The 24,529-nt window shown below is 38.6% G+C and overlaps 1 protein-coding gene across 1 annotated transcript in view; it reads right to left on the bottom strand.

Annotated features, from left to right (window-relative positions):
- CDH23 (cadherin related 23) overlaps positions 1–24,529 on the bottom strand; it is a 537,138-nt gene that overhangs the window by 217,545 nt on the left and 295,064 nt on the right. The window contains exons 11-12 of the mRNA XM_063307837.1: positions 23,692–23,841; positions 18,814–18,972 (exon numbers count right to left, since the gene is read on the bottom strand). Of these exons, the coding sequence (XP_063163907.1) occupies positions 18,814–18,972; positions 23,692–23,841 (309 nt within the window). The remainder of the gene's footprint in view (positions 1–18,813; positions 18,973–23,691; positions 23,842–24,529) is intronic.

Below are 24,529 nucleotides of genomic sequence, written 5' to 3'. Positions count from 1 at the left end.
AGGTATGGTTAGGAAGGTTATCATCCTTTCCTAGTTCTATGCTTTACCTATAATTAATTACACACTCTAGGACTCTTAGGTAAAGATGCTCTCAAGCTGAGCTCAACTCTAAGTGATTATGTAGATATAGCAATGCAGTTTGCTCGGCAACCGTACAAAAGAGGCCAATGCCTTCTTTTAGAACCCATCAAAATACTAATCCCTGGTCTTGCTTAGTTTCTGAGTAAGACAGGTACTTCTTAACAGGTACTGATACCTCTTGAGAAAGGCTTCATTAGATCAGATTATCCTCAGATAGAGAAGGTTGATTTATGAATTTATTTGCCAAATTTAATTCCCAATGCCAAAAACTGGGTCAAAGCAACACATACTATCCATGTGTTGTCCAGGAGTTGAGTTCAACTCAAGGGCATCTTTACCTGAGAGTTCTACAAAGCATGATTTACTATAATAAGGAAGAAAAATAAGAAAAGATGATGGTCCTGATAACAAACTCATAGGGCGTAGAAAGAAGGGAGATTCAGTGCTGGCAAAATGAGCCCAAACTGAGTGTCCTAACTACCAGGAAACACACTGAGACAATGAACTGGTCTCTAATATTTATTACTAGTACCTAACAAGAATCCTAACAAACTGAAGAAGCGTGGGAAAAACCCAGACATATAACCCCCAAGGGTTAAGGCGGTCCCGATCTGTGTCTCTTTGAATGGCTGAACAGTTCCTCAGTGCTACGCATGCGCTTGACAGTCTGGATGGGAGCCCCCTGCTCGCCATCCTTACTCATGACACTGAGTGTTCCAAGAACAAGTGGGTCTTCTGAAGCAGGGGATTAGCATGATCATGCCTGACATACCATTTGTGTTTCATCTCTGCTGGATTTTGGTCTGCGGATCCTTCTTTTCAGTTTCCCCTGTCTGCTGCTAGGTTTTCAGCTGGAATTATTTGTAAGCTCTGTCTGATTCTGAGTTATATGTTTGCAGGTTGCTTACCAAGCAGACTGTAATTACATTTGCCAGTGTGTTACAATAACCTACAAAACTGAACCAAAGTCCAACTTTGCAAAGGGAAAATATGAGATCTGGAACAGACATGGGAGTGTGAGTTATCCTTACTTGGCCTGCCTTTTTCTGCCTTCCAAATTATGCCCTCACATTTATGTCTCCCAAGATCCAAAATGTATGTTTGTTCTTTACATACTTTGTCTTTGCACTACAGTATGTAGCTGTCTTAATCCAGCTTGTATAAAGTCACTGTTTTGCACAGTTAGACCAGATTAAAATAATAAAAATGCAACCACTGTGGTTTTCATTATAAAATATTGGAAGCAGAAAGGAGTCATTATTGTTAGGGCTGTGCAACACTTTGGGTTTGATACAGTGCTTTGGAGCATGCAGGAGTGCAAACAGCACCTGCCTTCTACTTCTTAATGCAGCTGCTTCTTAGAAGACACAGCTGTTTTAAAGAGAAGCAGGTATGTGCTACATTTGCACTCCAAAGCATTCTTCTGGAATCTAATCTGAAGTTCTGCATAGTGCTAATTATTATGTTTGTATCATATGGATTTTTAAAAAAATTCCTTTGATATGCATAGTTCCTTACCCTTACAATATTCTTCTGGTGGGAGAATAAGCAGGAGAGGAGCAAATAAACATTTTTAGATGGCCATTTAAATCTGTGAGCCCACAAAGCCTCCTTTTTTAATTAGAAAATATATTGCCATCTTAGACCTTTTGCAAAAGCCCAACTTGCTGCTTCCACTAGCTTTCTCCTCTCTTGCTTTCACCCCATAACTCTTCTACTGGCCTTCAAGCTAATCAAATCCACTCCACAATGCTTCATGATAAAGTCACCACCTCTGGACAGAATCAGTGATTAGGGAGAACAGTTTAAGAGCAAATGTCCTTGAAAATTCTGCTCTAGAAAGTTGAAGAGCCAGACCAGAATGTGGAGCAGGATTAAGAAAATGGAAGATTAAAAGAAAAGTCCTCTCAACTACAGGAATAAAATATCAAACACACTTAAGCATGATAAACCAAACTAATCTGTTACTTCATTATTTTCAGTTAGCTGAGGCACCTGGGCATAGTAAATGTTCCTTTGGAGGAAAGTGATTTTACAAACAAGCTAGCAAGAAAGGAGGGAGACATAAAAACTTGCCCTGTGTGTGAGACCCAGCTGGAAATTGAAAAAGCCACTGACTCTTTGTGAAACTGGTTAACATGAGAGTAACTGTCATTTAAACTAAAAGAGACAAAATGAGAAAGGCAGCAAGCAGTTAGTGAATACAGTGGTTTTGCTACTAATGCTTGAAGGGTCCTCTTCAATCATGTATTAGTATAGTGGCTAGGGAATTGTGGGAGTTGAAGTCCACACGTCTTAAAGTGGCTGAGGTTGAGAAACACTATTAGTATGTGCAGGCTGACATATATCAGATAGAACGCAAAAAATTATCTTCAGTGAGGTGAAGCTATTTTGTCCCTTTGCCTCAGGGGTGGGTAACCTTTCTACATGTCTACAGTTGCCTGCTTTATTTCTTTGGGTTCTTGATTTGTTCGCCCTCCAGGGTTGCAGGGTGGTGATAACAATGACCTGATGACTTCAAGAAAATCAAACATTTTTAGCCTGTGGGAAGGGTCAGAGGGGTTTTATTGTGAAAAGAAATAATTGCTTAACAGCTTGCACTTTAAAAGGGGAACAAACTGAAAATAGATATTGTCTGTTCTTGCCTTATTGGCAATGACTAAGTCCTTGCTGTCCAGATCCTTTGTCCCAGTATTCTTTCATAACAAAGAAGGAAACAAGATCTCGGCAGGTCTTGAGATCTCAGCATATCAAAAGCAGGGTCTCTGAAAGCTTAACAGAAGAAGTTAAACAACTTTTGGTATCAGGAAGTTTAAGCAGGCTAAAGCAACTGATCTGAGTCTAATCTTATCAAATCAGAGGGACAGCGTGATGGAATGGGGTATGAGCAGCACGTCTACCTGCAAAGTAGGTATTCTTTTAAGGGATCATTTGTCAGGGAGCTTCAAAATCAAATGAATCTATGTCACCACAACAAATCATGTTAAAGTAGGAGACAAGCTTGAATTAATTATCACAATTATTTTTTCAGCTACAATCTATATGCCTATTTGCAGTTACTTGTTTGCCCTACTTCATGCAATACACTTTTGCTGTGTTTTTCCACATTCTTGAGACTTTGTTTTGGCAGCCAAGAGTGTACAAATATGTATATCCTACTCAAACATGGTCCTATTAGGCAGTAATGGCCAAACCCAGAGCTAGAGAACTTAACAGCCCTTGTGGAAATCTTTAAGATACCAGAGGTAGCAATCTAATGCAAGGAAGATTACATTTTTACTTAGCCTTTAAAGGAAGAAATTGGCTTTGAAAGTAAGACAGCCAAAAGTGTGTGTGTTTGTGTATACTGTACACACACACAGAGGATTTATTTGGGACAAGAAGAAAGCAGGAGGAAATTCGAAATAAAACCAATACATTCATTTTAACTATGCTAGTTACATTTTACCTGCTTAAATCTTGGACTGCAGAACATGAGCAGATTTCCTTGTAGAGAAAACACTTTGGCCTCCTTCTTGGAAGTTATTAGACAAGTCCTTCTTTTTTTTTCTTTTGCACTAGTTCCATACTTTTACAAAAAGTAGAGATAAGCAACAGCTAGCATATTGGAGGAGATTGACTTATTTTGCCCATGGATAAACTCCATGTCAGATATCAGATTAGGGCATCAAAAGTATGCCCTCCAACAACGTTACAGTTTTATGATAAAGTCTCTGACCAGTTTTTATGGTAATCTGTTGTTGAAAACATTGAGAAACAAAGAAGGGACCTTCTGGATGAGACCAATATAGCAGACATTCTCAGGGGATGCCATTAAGCCATTTTGTCTGATCCCATTTCCTCTGATCCCAAAGTGAGGACATCTGCAAGATTAATCACTTGGGAATTAAGGCAATTCTGCCTATTTTCATTCATCTTTCCATTGTCTAAATTAGATGAGCACAGTACATGTTTTGGCATGCAACAGGATGCCATCTCTCAAAGTACTGAGTGATCAGTCCAATTTTAAAAAGGACTATTGAAGACAAGACAAAAAAAGAGGGTAAACCTAGTACACAATTAAAAAGTAAGTGACATCCTTTGCTAGCACTTGGTCTAGCTCCACAGAAATACTGAGATAATTACTCTAGTCCAATAGATTCATGATTTGACCTATTCTCTTGTCAGTGACTTACACAGAGATTTTCAGGTATAATCAGGAACAAGAAGGTACCAGAAAAAAGTAACAAAATGCCACCTCTAGGTTTAATCTGTTCCAGTAGGATGACTTTGACTGACAGCTGCCTTCCTTCCAGTCCATGAATTACTTATAGGCAGAAGAAGTGGGGCAATTATTTTTAAAGTACCTAAGAATGAGCAAGAAGTTATAACCTTCCTGTCACACTGTCCCAAATATTTGCAAAAGGATGCTGGGTGGGTGGGATTTGACAAAAAGCTGTTCCAGGCCACCAAAGTTCATCACAAATGCTTTTCTATGATATCATTCACCACAACGGTATACAACAGATCAATAGTTCCCAACTGTCCTGACTCCCAGGAAACACTCTGAGACAAGGAACTGTTCTCTAATGTTTATTGCTAGTACATAACAGTAATCCTAACAAACTGAACAAGCGTGGGAAAAACCCAGCCATATAAACCCCGCAGGTTAAGGCGGTCCCATCTGTGCCTCTTGGAATGGCTCACCAATACGCATGTGCTTAACAGTCTGGAAGGGAGCCCCCTGCTCGCCATCCTTACTCATGACACCAACCTTTTCTATTTCTGTGGACCATGACATCATCAAAAGCTTTTGAAGAACACTATATGAGAAGTTGTTTGGGCAGTGCAATGGTCCTGGCAGGATTTCAAACTTGAATAAAAATCAGTATCTTGTAAGATCACATATTATCAAGAAATCTTTCTGTCTGAAATTTTATGAGGTTTTGAACGCCAAAATCTTGTGAATGTTTATGGCTTCATATACACCAACGTTCCAACAGCTTGGAGTAGTTGTTATTCATGAAAATAATTAAATTATCTATCTATCTATCTGATTAGAGAAAAAAAGTAGTTTGGCATAAACAGAGAAAAGCTTATACAACGATTTCCTGATGTGGAAGAATAGTTTTCATGTTAGTCTTGTGAGCTGAGTTGAAGACTTGCTGAGGGCTGTTATAAAACGCTTAGTAAGGCTTCTCTATTCTTAGAAGAGGGAACATATAAGTAAGAAGAACTAAATAAATATGTACAATATTTAATGAGCAGAAATCAAAGATTTTGCTGGACTTAAATAAAATTGGGAATGTCTTTCAATCTGTTCAGTCCAGGAAAAAAGCACTAAGACACATGCAAAACCCTTTGCAGGGTGATCTAATGTCCTGAAACTTTATGATACCAAGAATTAAAACATTATTAGAAAAGTAAACTAAAATTTTCGGAGGACAATATTCTCCTGAATTACAGTACATGCTCAATACATGGAATTTGACAACTGGAGAAGGTAAATGCACCCTCTTTGCCCTTACTATGGCCAAAAGACTGATATTGCTGCATTGGAAAGATAGATGTATGGCCCTATTTACTCAATGGATTGAAGACCTAGTTATACTTGCCACCTTTGAGAGGACTGCCTATAGGTGTAGACTTTGTATGGATAAGTACAATGAAATAAAATACAGTAGTTTAGGAAGAAGCATGATGGTTATATACTTGTATTGGAAATAAATATAGATATATATTTGCATTATATTTGCATTTTATATATATATATATATATATATATATATATATATATATATATATATTTGTATGTCTACTGTTGTAACGACATATTTCATATTTTTATTATATTTCTTCTGTTGCATTTTTTGTACTTTTTCAAGCTCCTGCTACATATTTCTTTTTTCTTTTTGATAAGGTATGTATCTTTGTGTATTGCTTCTTTTTGTTAGCTTCCTTTTGCTGTTATTATTTTAAAAAGCAATAAAAATAAATAATAAAAACATTATTTAGAAAAGCAGTTACAGCATGTGTGGGTTTTTTTTTTGACACCTTAAGCATTTTGTGCACTGAAATGTTTATTGCTGAACACTAAACTGTTTTCCTGGCTGCTTGTCTATTACTTATTCTGAAAAAAATTAGTCATTTTGTATTTCATGTGTCTCACCTTCTTGTTGCTAGCCTTGAGCTGTAAAGAAAAAGGGATTGTATATGTGATTTAAATAATGCAGGGAAAGCACAAAGGCAGACCCATCAGGCTGTTTTTTACCACCTGATTGTCAGGTGAGAGGAAAACAAGAACTAAATTTATGCAACAGAACAGTTTCAGCACAGTATATACCATTGTTTCTCAACCTTAGCAACGTTAAGATGGGTGGACTTCAACTCCCAGAATTCCCCAGCCAGCCATGTCCACCCATCTTAACGTTGCTAAGGTTGAGAAACACTGCTGTATGCAATTTCACTTATGCTCCAAGCCACTGAAGGGCGTGATATCCACATATATGGGATACAAGCATTTCCACCTGCATAAGACCTCTGACGATTAGCACAACTTCTCTTTATTCTATAATTTGACTCTGCTGATTTAAGTTTAGTGAGGAGCTTTGAAGTGGATGGCTCTGAGGGTCACTATGTCCCTGCTATTCTGAAATCCTTCACTTTTACAGTCTGCAGCAGCACTGGATGAATGACAGGAGCCTTTCTGAGATGTAGACAGCTGTATGTATTAATACAACTGTTCATTATTGCCAGAAGATAAAGAGTTTGCAGTCTGACCAGGATTCTAAGAACCTGCTGGCTTCCAAAACTACTTACTGTCTCAGGAGAGAGTGAAGCCAAGGACTAAGCACTGCTTTGATCCTTGATTTTGTATGGAATCCCCACCCCAAGAAACAAGATACATCACAATAGCACTTCCTTCTTTCTGACTGAATTGCAGGTGGGAGGGGTACCTTTGAGTCAATCTTGATTCCTGGCCACTGCCTGGACAAGTCCACACAGTTTGCTTGACAGCAATGAAAAATGTAGTTTGCCCTTGCCTTCTTCTTCCTAGGGAGAGAGAGAGAAGGACTGGCCCAAGATCACCCAGCTGGCTTCGTGCCTGAGGTGGGACTGGAACCACAGTCTTCCAGTTCGTGCCTTTAACCACTACACCAAACTGCCTCTTGTTTTAGCAACATAGATAGAAAAATAATGTACAAATTCAATTGGACACATTCATGCAAACATAAACTAAGAATGTGTATGCGTGCGTGCATGCACACACACGCACACACGCACACACACACTTCATAGAGACTAAACTTTCAGTTGAAGGCCTGAAGTAAATCAGTATGCAAGCACAATTTTAAAATTATGTCTGAACAGAATGAAAATTTACAGGTCAGTGTAAAGACTGTTTCAAGAGAAAAGGAGAAGCAGCTGGAAGAAGGCTGCATGTTAATCCTCACTGTGCTCCCGCAACTTTTATGTGTACATATACAGCAATATATTTATCCAAAAGGAGGACAATCCAAATTTAACATGATTCCTTCCCCCAAAAAGGAAATTTAGTCAGTCCCCTCCCTCCATCTGTTTCCCGGTTTAAAGCTAAATTATTTCAGGGGAGAAACCAATTTTACTTTCGTTTTCCCTTTTCTGGAAATCAGAGTGATATGCATAGAATTCTTGGATAAGGACACTCCACCAAAACCTTGATTAGCTTTAGCAATGATATTTCATCTTGTGCATTTAGATTAATTCCCAGGCCCACAGTTTATATTGGCATTGTGTCCTTTTTATCTTTAGAAGAGTTAAAACATTCTAGACCCAACCAGGTTTGAAAAGAAAGCAATGGGCCGGTCTCTTTGTCAATAAACCATTGGGCACTATCTTTGACCCTCCTCAGTAATGTAACTACTAGATACATCTTTGCATAGAATTCCTCCCCCCACCCAACATCACTTGAGCCAAATCTTTAATATGCCTACTCATACGTATGGTGAACTATGATCTGAAGGTAAGCAGAAGCACTTACGTTACCAGTTCAGTCTACGCTAATAGATTAATTAACAAAGTGAGATAAACCCCAGCTGTTTTTCCATGCAGAAACTTATTGATCCAGCAATAAGTCTACAGAAATTGTGGCCAAGTAAAGTTTCTATGACCACAAAATGAAAGATTCCTAGTACTGGAGGTTATTCCAGAAAAGTAATTCAAATCGTATCAGAATTTAATACAAACTGGTCATTTCCAAGGCAAGTAGGAAACCTGTACTTCCTCAATGCTTATGCATCCAATGCTGTACCATTGATTTTTTTGCAGGCCATCATGCATTAAGGTTTCATAAAACACTTTGTCTGAGGCCCCAAACAGAATGTCATAGAAGAAAGGGACTAACAGCTAAATACAGGACAGAAATACTGCATACTAGCCAGAGAATATAAGTCTGATAACACTGTGGCTTTGATAATAGGAATATTATACCTAAGGTTATATAGTACCTGCCCTTGCATGCATTCTCATCTAAGCGTACATTAAAGAGGCAGACACAATCACTTGAAAGCTATGCTCATATAGCAATAGAGAGCCAGTGTGGAGTGGTGGTAAAGGCACCAGGCTAGAAATTGGAAGATTGTGAGTTCCAGTCTCACCTTAGGCACAAAGCCAGCTGGGTGACCTTGGGCCAGTCACACCCACTCAGCCCCAGGAAGAAGGCAATGGCAAACCACTTCCGAAACCTTGCCAAGAAAACTGCAGGGACTTGTCCAAGTAGTCACCAGAAGTCAACGTTGATTCGAAGGCACACACACATATAGCAGTACTTGCAGTGGGGTATCCAGAAGCGTTATGGCCCATGGGGGAATAAGTGAGGTGGTAAAACATGTGCCTGTTACTAACAAAGGCTTAGGCAGACATTGGTTAAGTTCTACCAACTGCCAGCAGATACTGAAATAATAAGAGTCTACCCTCCCCTGAAACAAGTAGCCATGAAACCTTTTAATAATACAACAGAAAGGTCAACAAGAATGAATTTCACACTTCCTGAGCATGTTGGTTGTTGTATAACTTTATAGCCTCCAGGAACAAGAGATGCTGAAAAAGCAAAGAGTGCCCTAAATCAACGGGGGGGGGGGGGGGGGGGAGGGTGTGTGAGGCTTTGACACCCCTCCCTGAATCTCATGGAGTTCTTGCCAGGAGCTAGGAAGATATTTCATTGATAAAGTGGAGGCTTTTTGTGCCTGTTCAATGAACTGATGGAAAGGAGTGGTACGCTCAGAGGCAAAGTTTGAACAATGCAGAGCACAACTCTGTTTCTGCACATTCAGCATTAACAGCTTCAAGGCTCTTTCCTCAGAAACAACTACTAAATTAGAAGCAGGCAAGAATTCCAAAGAAAGAACAGAAACAGGGCTACTGTGAAAAATAAGTACTTCGTTTTAAATATGTACTTCATTGAAAGGCATCAATTATGAGCTGCAGAGGCATGTGAAGATGAATCCACTTTCCCAGTTTAATATAAGATTAATTACATTCCTTGATAAATGCAATATAAACACTCCCAAGACAATGTAAATAGGGCTGACCACTCATGGGCCATATGTACAGTAGGCTTCCGTAGTACTTGTTTTGCACCTCCCAAACCTCCTGAAACAGCAAACTTGGATTATACAGGTGTAATTTGCAGGGGTGGGGGGAGATCAAGCTAGAAAAAGAAGGAAAAAATTGAAAAACTCTTCCAGACCTCCCAACTTGCCAAAAAAAAGAAAAAGAAAAAGAAAAAAAAAAGCTGATAAGAACGGCCGTGACACATCATCTTTCTCTCCCTACGCTTCAGAAGCCAAACTACTGGTTGAAAAACAGTTGCCACTGTCAGGCTTACTAGGTAGACTAGACCAAGAAATCAGCTCCACAGGAAGGGGGCAACTACTATTATTAAGGCTGGCCATAATAACAGAATCTTGCAAGTCTGATTCTGCTGTACCTCCTACTTCTCCTTATACTCCAATGAATTAGGAGCCTCCTGAACTGCTTCTGAATGTTATCTCATTGTGCACTTAAAAAATGGTTCAGATCCTTTTGCCTAGACAATGGATCCTCCATATCTCCATCAAGGTCATCTTCCTTACTCCCTACACTAGCTCTTCATGCAAAAATGGAGGGCCCCTCCTTTCACAAGATTTATATTGATCCTCTCTGCTGGGGGAGAGTAAAAAGTATCACTCTTCCACTAGTTATTGCAAGGCAAAATACTTAGACTCTAGGCTTCCCCTCTCTTCTATAGCCAAACAGCTTGAGGATTAAGAAAGAAGCTGAACTTCTTAATTCTGACCTAATCAAACAGCTACATGTTTGAAGAACCTCTGCAGTACATGTTGGCAAGGTATGGCCCGCCAAAGCTTATTATGGAACCTCAATTTCCATCATTTCTGACCATCATGGACAAGATTTGAGGCTGCACCAAACTGTTGCTTTACACTGTGTCTTCTGCTTACTTGTCACCAGTCCTCATTATCTGATAGTTTGACATTAAGCCAGGCATTGCTATATTATTGAGCCTGTGTTGCTTGGTTGATAAGCTGGAAAGAAATTTTACTTGAGATCCAAATTGGTTTCCCTCAGTATTTTTTTTTCCAAGCAGCAATCCATTTCTTATGACAGGAATGTCAACTTATGGCAGTTTGAAGCTGTTTGAAGCCATTTACATTTATACAAAACACTCCCAGTCTCCCAGACAAACACACAACAAATCCTACAAATACCCTCACATACAATTTGCTATTTTTACAAATGCTAAACTAGGATCAGAAGATGGAAGAATACAGGACTCCCTTAATCAGGTAGCAGCATATTAGCATTTAAACTTATTGGAATCTGTTAAATATTTGCCTATCTTCTTATCCTTTCTCTTACACATTCACACCTATTGATAAAACCCAATTCTTGGTCACTATTTCAAGTCTGTCCTTTGCATTCAGCCCATGCTAGATGCTAGTGTGGCCCTCTGTTTGATCATGGTTTGCTCCAAGACTGTGAGAGATCTGTGTAGAGCATAGAAACCAGCATGAGCCATGTGGGATCAATGGGGTGACTCTCTCCATCACCAGCCAAGAGACTCATTCCAGAGGCCAGCTGTGACCAGTGAGATCCTGAGCAAGGAGGAAGAACAGTGACAGGTATAAGCCCACCCACCATTTTGTCTATGCACAAGTAACAAACAATGTCAAAATTATGGATTCATGAAAAAGTTTACATATATACCATATATGTTACATATATAAGTCTGATATCCGTTGCAGATATATAAAACCATGGATACCACAACTATAGATAATGAGGACCATCTGTATGGGATTTTTCCAACAGTCCAGAATTAAATAATGAATATCCATCTTAGTGATGCTTTAAAGACTTAGAATAATTGAAAAAACTTTCCTGTATTGATAATAATTCAGGAGTTCTAGATGCTGCTAATGCATTTGGGCCAAATTGCAAAATCAAGAAATGCTTTAATCAAATATACTGCCATTTCACAAATTTAGGAATACCCAAGGCCTCTTCTAATTACTCATATAGTTTAAAAACTTGATTGACAAGACGCTGATCACAAGTATTTACCCATGACTTCCCAAAAAACAGTTTACTGAAATTTTCATACTGCAAATGTCCCACTCGTGTGTGCAAATAAGGATTGAAATTGTACTTATTTGTTGTGCAAATAAGGATTGAAACCACCTAGAATCTTTGAGGGGGGCAGTTGGGTTGTCTGAATCTTTCAAGAGGAAAGCTTTGTGCATATGGTGGGGATATATAACTGCTTTGGTTTATTTTGAAGTGGGATAAGGGTGGAGGAATGTTCATCTGGTTTGCTTTAAGGATTTGATTGATGCTATTTGCCTTTAAAGATTTGGATTTACTGTTTTGAATTGGCTTTGTTTATTGGGTTTATTAAGATGAAAATTATAAAAACTGTTGTATTGTCTATCTGGTTTACTTTAAGGATTTAATTGATGTTATTCCCTTTTAAAGATTTGGATTTACTGTTTTGAATTGGCTTTGTTTTTTGGGTTTATTAAGATTAAAATTATTAAAATTATTGCATTATTAAGTGTAACAGCAGGCAACATATGTGCTTTTTAATTTGATTCTTATTATAGTAGATAGAAATGCATAGAATAGTGGTAGGAAGGGAATAATTAACTATGTTTTATCTTTTGAAGGGGAGAGAGAGGTTTAGGAGGTTTATATGAACCATTTTTTCCTTTATTTTAATATAAGGGGGAGGAGTAACTATACTTAGTGATTTTTATTATGTGTTAAAGTGGAATGACTTATAGAAATAATGTGGTGCTTTGGTTTAATATAGAGTAAGAGATCGATTATGGAAATTTTTGTATATCCTTGCTGTTAAAAGCCAGAAGCCACATCTTTTTGTAAATTTGAAATTTTTTTCTTTTGTGTTTTTGCACTTTTTTAGTTTTTTTTTCTTTCTTTGTAGTTTTTATTCTTTTCTTCAAACCTAATAAAATTTACTATTAAAAAAAAAGGAAATTGTAGTTCCAAGCCAATAGCTTCCAAATATGCCTTGCAGCCTTTCATGTAGTAAATCAAACAGAATGGAGCCCAGCCTCTGTCATAATGTCAAAGGGATCACTTAATGGCTTCCTAATTGGACCCGCAGTTTTTGACTTGCTCAATGCTGCATACAGAAATTAAAATATGCCCAGTGATAAAGCTAAAAGTCAGGAAAGTTAAAGTTCATATAAAAGCCATAATTTAGGAGTTGGAATATTAAATGGTTGTCCTTTTCATAAACATGTCTTAATATCTTTCCTGCTTAAAATAATATTAAAATAGTATATAATTATAATATTAAAATAGTATATTTTGTATTGCATGTTTGCATTAGGGCTGCTCAGTCCTTCTACTAGGACATAAGAGAATCTATTTGCAAAGAATTTCTTTGTTTTACTTCTGGGCCAAGTACAATCTACAGTCCCTTAGGGAGATATATTCGTATATAATACTTGCCACGTAACAGTGGTGAACAGCTCCTACCCTTGTAAAACCAGGCTGTATCATTGCTCCTCTAGCTACGAAACATTTGCACTGATAGAGAGCCCATTTGGTCTAGTGATTAAGGCACCAGGCTAGAAACCAGGAGTCTGTGAGTTCTAGTCCCACCTTAGGCATGAAAGCTGGCTGGGTGACCTTGGGCCAGTCACTCTCTCTTGGCCCAATTCGGTGCAATGTAGACTAGCCTCCTCGTGGTGCACCCCACCCTGGGCAACGTGACTTGTCATGGCTGAATAGTCCACAAATCTGGCTGCTGGACTTCACAGGGATTTCCCAGCAAGAAAAAACAGCATGAACACCAAACTGCTATGCCATACGATTAAAAAAAAAATCCACTGATGAATGCTTACATATCAAGCTTCTTCATGCAAAGCTTCAGTATGATCCAGCTCATATGAAAGTGCTACCTTTCATGCACATTTGTGCTCTACTTATAGATGGCTGACACAGTGAGATTTTACCAAGGGATGGGCTGCTCAGGTCTGCTTGTGTAGTGAATGCTACTTGAGAACAGGTTGGTGGTGATACAGTCACAAACGTTTGCTTACTCAGTGAAGCCCTGTTAGTCATAGTCTTTAAGACAAACTCCACATATCTAGGGATGAATGGATCGCCTCTCTCTTGTCTGTATCAGTTCTTGTGTATTCATTTAGAAGTAAGTTCTACTCTGCTGCTGCAGGAACCTGCAATTTCTTTTTTTTAAAAAGAGCATGGTATTCTACTTCAAATACATTTATTTTTTCCCCAATAGGTATTTGTCACCCCTTCAAGGTAGGCCAGGTCAGGGAACAGACAACACAAGAACTATTAGAACTCAACTTTATTGTTATAGGGTATAATAACAGAATCTTGAAAGCCCGCCAGAATATCCCTCTGCCCTTTCTTATACTGCAAGAATCAAGGTGGGGCTATCTTGAGTTTCTTTCTCACTTCTTTCCTGGACTGAATTTTAATTTACTTAACAGTGCCTGCATTCCTTCTTCAAGATTTTCTCTGTACTCCTCTACAGTATCATTATGCATATTTTAGTTAAACATAAGTTTTATTTTCAAATACATATTTCGCATCTATTCTAAGACATGCTTGGGAATAAGAATTGTATTGCAAAATTTGACTAAAAGCATTAGTTTAGGAAACATGAATCAGATTAGTTTGTTTAAAAATGCACATAGAACAAAATCCACAGATTTTGATGCATATCAAGAAGGAAACCAAAATGTCAACATTCTGAGCATCTGCTCCAATAAACCATATCTCAACACAACAGGTACAAGGAATGGCTAGGTATCACTAACTTAAACACAGGATTCAAGTCCTTTCTAGACTTCCCATTTTATTTATGCAATCTTTAGTAAGAGGCAAAAAGATTTATATGATCTGAAGAGAGTGATTTGGCTGCAATATCTGTCACGCCACTGATCGCCAGGGTAGATCCAGCTGATCTGGCTGGCTAGGCGGGTGTCTGCCTCCTCCTTCACTGTGCCATGTGCATCGCTCCTGAAGCTGTGTGTTCAGTGAAAGAGGACAGCCATCAGATAAGAGTGTTTTAGTCTTCGGTCAAGGGTATGCAATAGCTGCACTCCCCTGCTAGAACCTCCAAACAACCTAGAACCTCCATTTATAAAATTCCCCAAGTCTTGTCTGCTGTTACATGAAATGGCTCACACACACATTCCAGAACAAATCTTATTAAACAAAGCAAGAAGCAGAATTCACTCAGAGGCATACGAACAAACACAACAGATGAAAAACGATGACTTTCATTTGCACAGGACCTCAAAAACCACACAGTCAGATGGACTATCAGCCACAACCAGCTAGGAAGATATTCCCTGTGTTCTTCATCCTGAACCAGGCTTTCATTCACCTCCAATTCACCTCCCAAAAGGCATGTACAGTCTGCTTTTTAACATCACGCATCCTTGGTCCTCCAAGCATTGCCCCAGGTTTCTAAAATGAGTTTGCAACTTCCCTCTAGCAGTAAGATGAAAAAGGAGAGGTACCAGGAAGCACAAAAGACACATGTGAGGAGTAAGCAACCAGAATTCATCTTCCCACAAAAATAACAGCATCCTCTAAGTATTTCCTGGAGTAAATACTGCAAAGTAAAGCACAGCTAAAGAATGACATATGCACAATTTCCAAGTAACATATTTCATTAAAAAAAACCAGACTTTTATCAGCTGTACACCTATAAAAGATGAGCCATCAGAGAAGCCCTCAACCAGTCACAAGGCATGAACAGCTAAAACATCATTGTGGAAGGGAGTGCTGGTATCAGTGAAACACCAAGCATCTTTTCTGATGATGATGATCATCATCATCAGCATCATCATCAGCATCAGCATCAGCATCACATCATCTATTAACTTGTATGCCACCTGACTCTCAACAAATATCATGAAGACTTATCTTATGGATACCATAAAAGCTGTGATAGGATCCAAAGTCAATTAACATTTTTATGGTTTAGTTAGGTTGCCAAGTCAACCATTAATATGTTTGTTTGGAAGAGCACCTGTTAATACAAGTTTACCGATTGGACTGCCAGAAACCCTGACAAGCTGTGAGTTAGATGGACCAAAGGATTTGGTACAAGGTATTTAGTATATTCTTGTAATGTAAATTCAGCTCACTTGTATGTATTTAAAAACCTTGCCAATGTACCCATCCGAAGCAAAACAGTTCGTAATTTTGCAGCACAATCTGCACATTACTGAATTCTTCCCATCAACATACAATTGTGCCTAGAGTGTGCAATGTTTTCAGGAACAATCACATAAATGAACAGCACTTTTGACATGTACAGAGTGTTTCCTCTCAAATATCAAAAGAATACAAACAAGCACTTTCTGAAGCCTCTTAAAAGTTTGGGATCAGCTGGGAGGGCAATCTGGATTTCAAAGCTAATTGCATGTATTCTGATTTATCAAAGAAGATTCAACTCCTGGCATTTTGCATTTGCTCCAAAATGCTGGCATAGCTGGAAGTGTAGGGGAGGAAAGATGCTGTAACAATCTCATTGTTTAGTGTTTGACAGCCTGACTAGCTAAACATCTGTTTGAAATATTAATAACTGTCAGATGGGAACAGCTCAGGGGCTCTATATGGTTTCATACCATCTGTTTGTAGAACAAACACACTTACATATAAACCCTTTAAAACATTTTGTCTGAGTTCTGTCTTCCTGTTTGCATATGTAGGTTGATGGGAGGTAGGGGAATAGATCAGCTGTGAGTGGGATGGCCAGACAGAGTTGAACATCTTATTGGGAAAGGCACCAAGGGCCCATTCAAGTTGCGCTGCAGATATATTTACCTTCTTTGATTGTTTTTCTCAATGAACACCTATAACAACCATAAACAAGCCAAAGTACATGAACTGGATAACACAAGCACAGCTCTGATGCATATAATCACTGCCTGTGCCATTTATTTTTGACTCCCCCTTTTCAACCACTGTGTTTATAACAGAAGAGAGTGCGTGAAGAATCTGCAAACGTGTCAACTGTTTAAGTGTGAAAGGCCTGTGAGTTGAAAACATATCAGAAGGAAAGAAAATCATGCTTATCTAATTGCAGTGGCATAAAGACCACCAGCAATTACTAGTTTGTTGTTTATTCGTTTAGTTGCCTCCGACTCTTCGTGACTTCATGGACCAGCCCACGCCAGAGCTTCCTGTTGGTCGCCAACACCCCCAGCTCCCCCAGGGACGAGTCCGTCACCTCTAGAATATCATCCATCCACCTTGCCCTTGGTTGGCCCCTCTTCCTTTTGCCTTCCACTCTCCCTAGCATCAGCACCTTCTCCAGGGTGTCCTGTCTTCTCATTATGTGGCCAAAGTATTTCAGTTTTGCCTTTAATATCATTCCCTCAAGTGAGCAGTCTGGCTTTATTTCCTGGAGGATGGACTGGTTGGATCTTCTTGCAGTCCAAGGCACTCTCAGAATTTTCCTCCAACACCACAGTTCCAAAGCATCGATCTTCCTTCGCTCAGCCTTCCTTATGGTCCAGCTCTCGCAGCCATATGTTACTACGGGGAACACCATTGCTTTAACTATGTGGACCTTTGTTGTCAGTGTGATGTCTCTGCTCTTAACTATTTTATCGAGATTTGTCATTGCTCTTCTTGCAATAATTAGTATTTCATTTTATTGTAAAAAAACCATTTAATATTAGATTTCCTAAAAACTAAACAAAACCCTCTAGTTTCTATTACAATCAAGCTTTAAAAAAGGGTACTTCTTAATTTTTCTTTGGGGGCAATACTGATATTGATTCCCCTAGTGTTATCCCTCTTAAGGGACCTTAAGGATGCCTGTTTCCATCCTACTGCTGCAGAAAGTTTGCTCAATTCTGTCCTTATGTTTGTTTTGGGTTCTGTTTTGATCCAGGTCAATTGTTAATGCTAAGCCAGACAGCATAAGGGCATACCCTGGCAAGGCATGCATGCAGCTGCTCAAAGTTCTGGGAGCGCCCTTGAAGACCTTCAAAATGGTTACCAATTTGCAGTTTTCAATGTGAGAGAAGGAGATGATCCAATGGGTGACTGAAGAGTAGTCATGTCAGCCATATTTAATTGTAACTCAATGCAAAGGAAATGAAGGAACTCAAATTTAGAATTTCTCCTACTCCCACACTACTAGTTGTAGTATGGCTCCCAGCAGGCCAAGTGGGGTTCTTGGCCTGGAAATTCCCAGCATCTAGGCTCAAATCGATTCTAGGAAGGAGAAACAGGGAAAACGTTCAATCCATCCCTAGGGCTACCAGATTTGGGCAGATGACTACTAGATGCAAACAAAGCGTTTTGTTGCTGTTCTGCTTTCTTTTTCCTTTCCCTGATCTCTTTAATTAAAGAGAAGAATGTAATATTGCTATTCCTAGATATTTTGACTGTATCTGGCCTTAGGGCTATTATAAACTTGATGATGTTAATTAAATAAAGACACTCCTCCCAGCCCCAAGAAATTAAAGTTGGGAGCAATGAGATAGAGAAAAATATAATATTTTGTTCCCAGCTAGTAGTTGCCTTCATTTTTTTCAACCCAGATCTGGTAGCCCTACCCATCTCTAAGAAATGAAGGAATGGCTTATACAGTGAATCACAAATTCACAACAGTCCTTGCCACACCTCAATAATTAATCTTGGTCAGGAAAGGTAACTTATGCTTGGTTGTGTTTCTTTCTCTATTCTTTGCCTGCCCTTAGTCCTATTTCTTTCCATTTCCAACTTCTGTGCCATTCACAACTGTCAGCTGACACAGGTTAACTGATGGTTATGAATGTAAGTGTCTACATTGTCATTCTCTGGTCTTTGCATTCTCACAATTTAGCTACCAGCTTATGTTCGACTGAACTGATTGGAAAAGAAGCATGTGCATGAGTTATTTATGCTTCTTTCTGTGCTTTAAGGTCTGACCCACAGTAGGAGGCAGTTCTCGTCCTTTACTTGTCTACCAGTTGATCTGACTAAATTTATGAAAGATATGTGAATCCAGATTTAAGGAAACCAACCAAGTATGTATGTTTGTGTAATTTTCTTCAGAATGTCTATACTTACCATTAAAATTCATTTATGTCTTTAATTACAAAAGCAGCATATTTTCTAACCCATATTTTGGGCTTACTGGACATTTAAAAATTTCAGCCACAGATAAATTATAATGTCCTGGGAAAATGTGTGTCTCCCGCTTACCAAAACTCTCAGGACTGTAGTTCCCACTGTGACATTTTCAAACAGGCTGACGTTATAGAGGGTTTGGCTGAAAATCGGTCGGTTGTCGTTCTCATTGATGAGGTTAATCTTCACCCATGCGAAACCAACATGGTCTGGAATGCTCTCATTTGCAAATAGCTAAGTAGAAAGAAATGAAAAATAATCAGGATAAAGCTTTCTCTCTCTTCCTCTCTCTTCCAATGAGAAGCCCTTATTTCCCTATAAATGTCTTTCCATAGCAGGCCATGCATGAAGCCTTGAACCAAAACATCAATGAACACACATGACAGAGGACAGTTTGCTCATTGAAATATCAGAGCATCCCTATGTCACTCTGCCCTTTTTCTGGATTTTCATATACGGTCTGACATAGTTTTGCCATGCTCTTGCCAACAAAGGGGTTACACCTCAATCTTGCAAACAGTAACATAATCCGAACCTGTTGTATACAAGAGCATTTGGAAATCCCACCAGCATAAACCATAGAAAAAAATGAGATTGTCAGTCTGTCAATCTGCAATGTATTTCTACCACATTTGCTCTTTTCTGGTCCTTAGAAGGATTATCAAGGACATTTTTATAGTCCATAGAATCTGGTTGGTGTATCTCCCAATACATTCAAACACAAATCTGATGCATACAACCAATCCAGGCACCCCATCTTTGGTTCTGCTTGAAAGTATATTGCAAATCCTTATAATAAGAAAGATGGATACATCTGAAACCTTAAGAGCAATATGTTAGTGATAAGAGCAAATTTAGAATTGGGATAAGTTTGGAAATCAATACCTTGAATTTGGGCCTGGCTCACAAGAGGATTACGTGCTGTTGCTAGATAGCCCTATCTATCAACATTTTCCCCCAATTCCAAGCAAACATACTCCTAGCAGAGGAAGTTACAGAGAGAGGAGACATTTTGTAGGAGTCTGTTTAATTATAGATGATGCTTTTGAGAGCATGAATTTCTACTAGAATATATTGGATTAGCAGCAGTCCAAGGCTCCTTGAATATATATTCATCAAGTGTAAATTAGCAGCCTTCAAACATTTGATGTGTATATTCAAAGCTGCCCTTAATCCTAAACAAGCTCCCCTCTTGAGTTTTAACCTATCCATCAGGTATATAAGTACAGGGCTAGCAGTATCATGATTCATAAAGAGCCCCCTTTATTACCACATCAGAGCCCCCTTTATTATCACACCAGTCCCAAAGATTATGGCACGCAGATTTACGATTAGCTTATCTTCTAACCTTTAACCCCAGTATTTTCTATTTCTGTTTTATTCCTTACAGTTCTTCAGAAAGTCCGGATTTTATTTATGCTTCTTTGCTGCTGCACAAAGACTAATAGCTACAGAGGCTGCTGGCATGATGTTTACTGAGCGGCTCTGACTTTCTACAAATTTACAGCTCACTGAAACGCTGGGATGCAGCTCAAGCAGGCAGCTGGGAAGAGCTCCACTGCCTGAGAGATGCATTTAAACTGAAGTTTTATAGGACATAAAACTTTCATAGCTGCAAACCATAAAAAAAAAGGGGGAGGTCTATTTAAGCTGCTGCAGCTGAGCCCCTAAATTTTGGAAGGCATCAGGCTCACTGCAGATCTCTCTTCATTTCCTTCTTTCTTTGTCGGCTAAAGATGTATCCTACGAGACAGACAGCAACGAATGAAGTAGCAATTAATGTTAATCAATAAGTGCCAATATTTTTATTCCCCACTTTTGCCACGTTCAGTCTATTAATGTTTTGTCTTTCTATCCATCGATGACAACCCACTTTGCTGCTATCCAATAACAAGGCAATTACGTGAAATGTAGAAAATTCTGAAATTCATACAGAATTTTTTTTCATGCTCTCAAAGGTGCAGAGTTAATGCATGCTTAGCATTACCTCTGCAGCTGCTTTTTCTCATCATCATTTAAGAGATCCTAAAGTGTTCACTGATAGTGGTCCTGTGACCCATAGCTTTCAGTCAAACTAATATCTTACTCAACTATTCTCAGAGAAGGTCACAAATTCTCAAACTCTACATACCATTAGGGGGGCTGGTATTGCTTAGATGTGTAATACGACATCAGCATTTAATGATCCTTGACCCCAAGCAAATATTAAATGCTATCTCTATTTTATTTGTATGATTTATTTGGCTGCCCATCTCACACAGGTGACTCTAATGGCGTACTAGGATTAAAGCACAAAAAACCATGACACCTACAGGTTGCCAACACTTGATATAAGGGAATTATTATGGCAAATTTATCAAGCCACAGCAAAGGTGAAATGGGGCCATTCCATGAGACCTGCTGAAAGACCAGCCCCATCCAATTCTAATTCTCCTTGAACTGTATCCAGTTTGTCATTCTACAACAGCTATCCAAACTCAGTCTTTTATTCTTTCTTCCACATCTTTTTTTTTCCTGTAACATTTTGCTTTTAAGCTTGTGAGCACTTCCTAGCTGCTCTAGGAAACTTTTGCCTGGGGGGGCAGGATAAAAATGGTTTCAGATATATAAATCATAATAAGTAATTATTATGAAAATAACCATTTGAAGGATATTATATCCAAGACAAATGTATATTTAACAAACATATGAACAAACTGGAACACTCATGCCCAACAAACAAGTCTAGGAATATTTTTTGATTACAAGTACTCCTCTGGTAATGATGTCAATTGGGACTGGAATTGCTGTCGTTAAGTGATGTGGTAGTGATGTCACATGACCACACCACTTAATGACAGCAATTCCAGCCGTCCTGGTTGCTGTCATTAAGCAAATCACGACAGGTTGCTCAGTGAGGATCTCACGTGGTCGCCATTTGCGATCTCCTACTGGCTTTCCCATTGACTTTGCTTGTAGGAAGCTGGCAAAGAAGGTCGCAAACAGTGATCACATGATTTTGGGATGCTGTGATAGTCAGAACTCCAAGGGCTGGTCATAAGTACCACTTGTTCAGTGCCATTGCAAGTTTGAACAGTCACTGAACAAGTGGTCGTTAAATGAGAACCACCTGTATGTGAAACTTGCTTATTTAAAAGAGTTTTTTTCTAGTATAGCCACTGAAGACTCTTGTAGTACTACAATATACTTATATTTGGAAGATCAAAAAAGAAGAGGCAGAAACACTATTAAAAAAAATAAAATCAGATTGATGCTTCTTTGTTTTTACTTAAAAGGTAAAGGGTCAGTGTGTCATTTCCACACACACACACACACACACACACACAACACACACACCAAAGTAATTTATAAATTCTAGCCTTCAAGATTTGGTTTTAAGATTCAGGTCTGAAAGTTTATCATGGTCTTTTATTATGTCAAAGCAGTCCTGTTCTCTTTTACTGCTAAGCTAATTAGCTCACAGCCCCCTCCCCCAAAGCCTTTAAAAGTTTACACATAGACCCAAAAAACTCCAATTGTGATTTGTTAAAATGACTAACTTTCATGTCTACATTGCTGGAGTTAGCCTGCTACGTGAAAACAAGAATCTAGAAAAATTATCTCAAGTTCAACATAGAGAAGATTTATATTTTTAAAAGAATGGCTTATACAAGTCATTCCAGTAATGAACACAAAACGTGGGAGGTATTCCAGCCAAGTGTGATAAGTATTCTGGGATTTATTCAGCTAAAGGGCTAATATTCACACAAACTTTGTACAGCTGTGCTCCATTAAGCATCTGCCTCTTCTGGCATGTGACCTAATTCCACCACTGCTTGGCCTATGGCACGGGGACTATAAAAATTTATGAAAACACGCCAAATGCATTTTAACAATTTCATACAAATATGTACACCTAGATGTTGGGTGCATCATCCCCATCCACCAATTTGTTTCTTTAATGGTGCAGAACAGAGGAGGGATCACCTGCTGTCTTACTTTCCCTCTCTATTTTGCTACTTCTGCATTAAAGCTGGGAAGAACCAAAGGCCACTCCCTTGGGATGGTGCATGCGAATTACCTGCAGTATTGTTTTCGGTGGCTCTGGAAAGTTCTGCACCTTTTAATATATAGCTGGAGATATATAGTTAATATAAATTCTTGCCTGTTGTTCAAGTCTCTCCCTGTTTTTGCCTGCTTTTAATCCTTTTATCGCCAGTTAACTTTTTTTTTTTTTTTTACCTTTCCTGATGTTTATTAAGTAGATACCAAGCTATACTTTTTGCTAGCTGAACTGAATGCTGTGTGTGCTTTCTCTGATCTGGATACAGGGATTAACTGGATGTATGCTGGGTGCAAATTAAATTGGTAATTACCCACAGTAATTTTCCAACATTGGAAAAGAATAAAACAAGCTAGCTACTTCTAAAACAGATGCTGGTGGTTGGGCTGGGGAGTGAGAGAATCTTTAAACAAACAACTTAGAAATAGTTTTAAAGCAAAGACAGAAATGTCATCCAAAGTATGTTTACAGCAGTCTTTACAGATAGGCACTTCTATGCACATTTCATTTAAACCAATGTCTTTCATTATTATACTGTAATAACTGAGCCACTATTATACTCTTAATTGCAACATTCACAAGCAACATAGTATAATAACTAATGTGTTTTACAGGGTTGTGGGAAGAATGGCTGAGAACATGGATCTGAAAGTTCCTGAACTCTTAATGCTGTTAATGGTGACCATACTGGTGGCTATGAAGTTGAATATCTGATCACCTTAATCATCCTACCATCATGAAGAATTATAAACTATTTTGTTGCAAAGTCTACTCCAAAAAGCTAGCCATACAGGTGTACACCCATATATATCAACCTTCCCATAACACAGCAGGGCAATGGCTAATCATATTCTGTCCCTCCTCTCCACAACCTCCCCATATTGTCCATGCAACTTTTGAAGAACTCTTACAGAAAATACATAGCGAGGGATTGTTTCAAAATCCAGGGGGACTGCGACTCTAATCCGAATGTCTGCCTTTCCTTGGATTGAAGTTGGGGAGATGATAAAATGGTTGGAGTTGTTTCCCACCAGGTAAACTTCAAAAACGCTGTTGAGTCCCTGAAAAAACAAAACAAAACAGTGCAGATAAAAATGTTAAAGCCAATGGATTTGGATGTATTGTTTGCATGAGCAAGTTTGCATGAGCAAGTTAGCCTGAACATCTTAAAGGATCCATTTAATTCAATAGAAATAATTCTGTAATAGAATTATAGAAAAATAAGTAGAAAACAAAATAAAGAGGGAATAACAGTGCAGAAAGAGACTAACTCTTCAAGATGCTGATGGGGCTGTAGGTTTGAGTAAACCTACAAACTCAAAATACAGTCAGATTGAGTCCCATTTCAAATTCTCTGATGGTGGTAATCGACTCCAGCAGCCACTGTTTCAGTACGATTCATCTTGCTTAAACACACAGCAAAGAATCAATATAGAAGCGCAGATAATACTATTGAAGAATACTGCTAAATATTTATTGCTGAACGTATACAGTCTAGGTATGAAAAAGGCCTGATAAAGAAGCATGTCATAATAATCTTTTAATAGTGATTTCATGGTAGATTTAGAATGCATTAATTCTGCTGCTGATCTAAAGTTACATCATTTGCTACCAAAATACTGTTCTATTGTTAGAAAATTAATTAAGATGGCCTATCATAACATTAATAATGAATACTTATCCGCTTTATTGACTACCATTTCCAAAACAAATTTCTGATTTACTTCTGGGCTGGGAGTGGGGGGCACA

The sequence above is a fragment of the Candoia aspera genome, chromosome 6 (genome assembly GCF_035149785.1).
Source record: "Candoia aspera isolate rCanAsp1 chromosome 6, rCanAsp1.hap2, whole genome shotgun sequence".
In the NCBI taxonomy this organism is placed as follows: domain Eukaryota; kingdom Metazoa; phylum Chordata; class Lepidosauria; order Squamata; family Boidae; genus Candoia; species Candoia aspera.
Note: the sequence above shows the minus strand (reverse complement) of the source record. Positions and strands in the feature narration are given on the sequence as shown.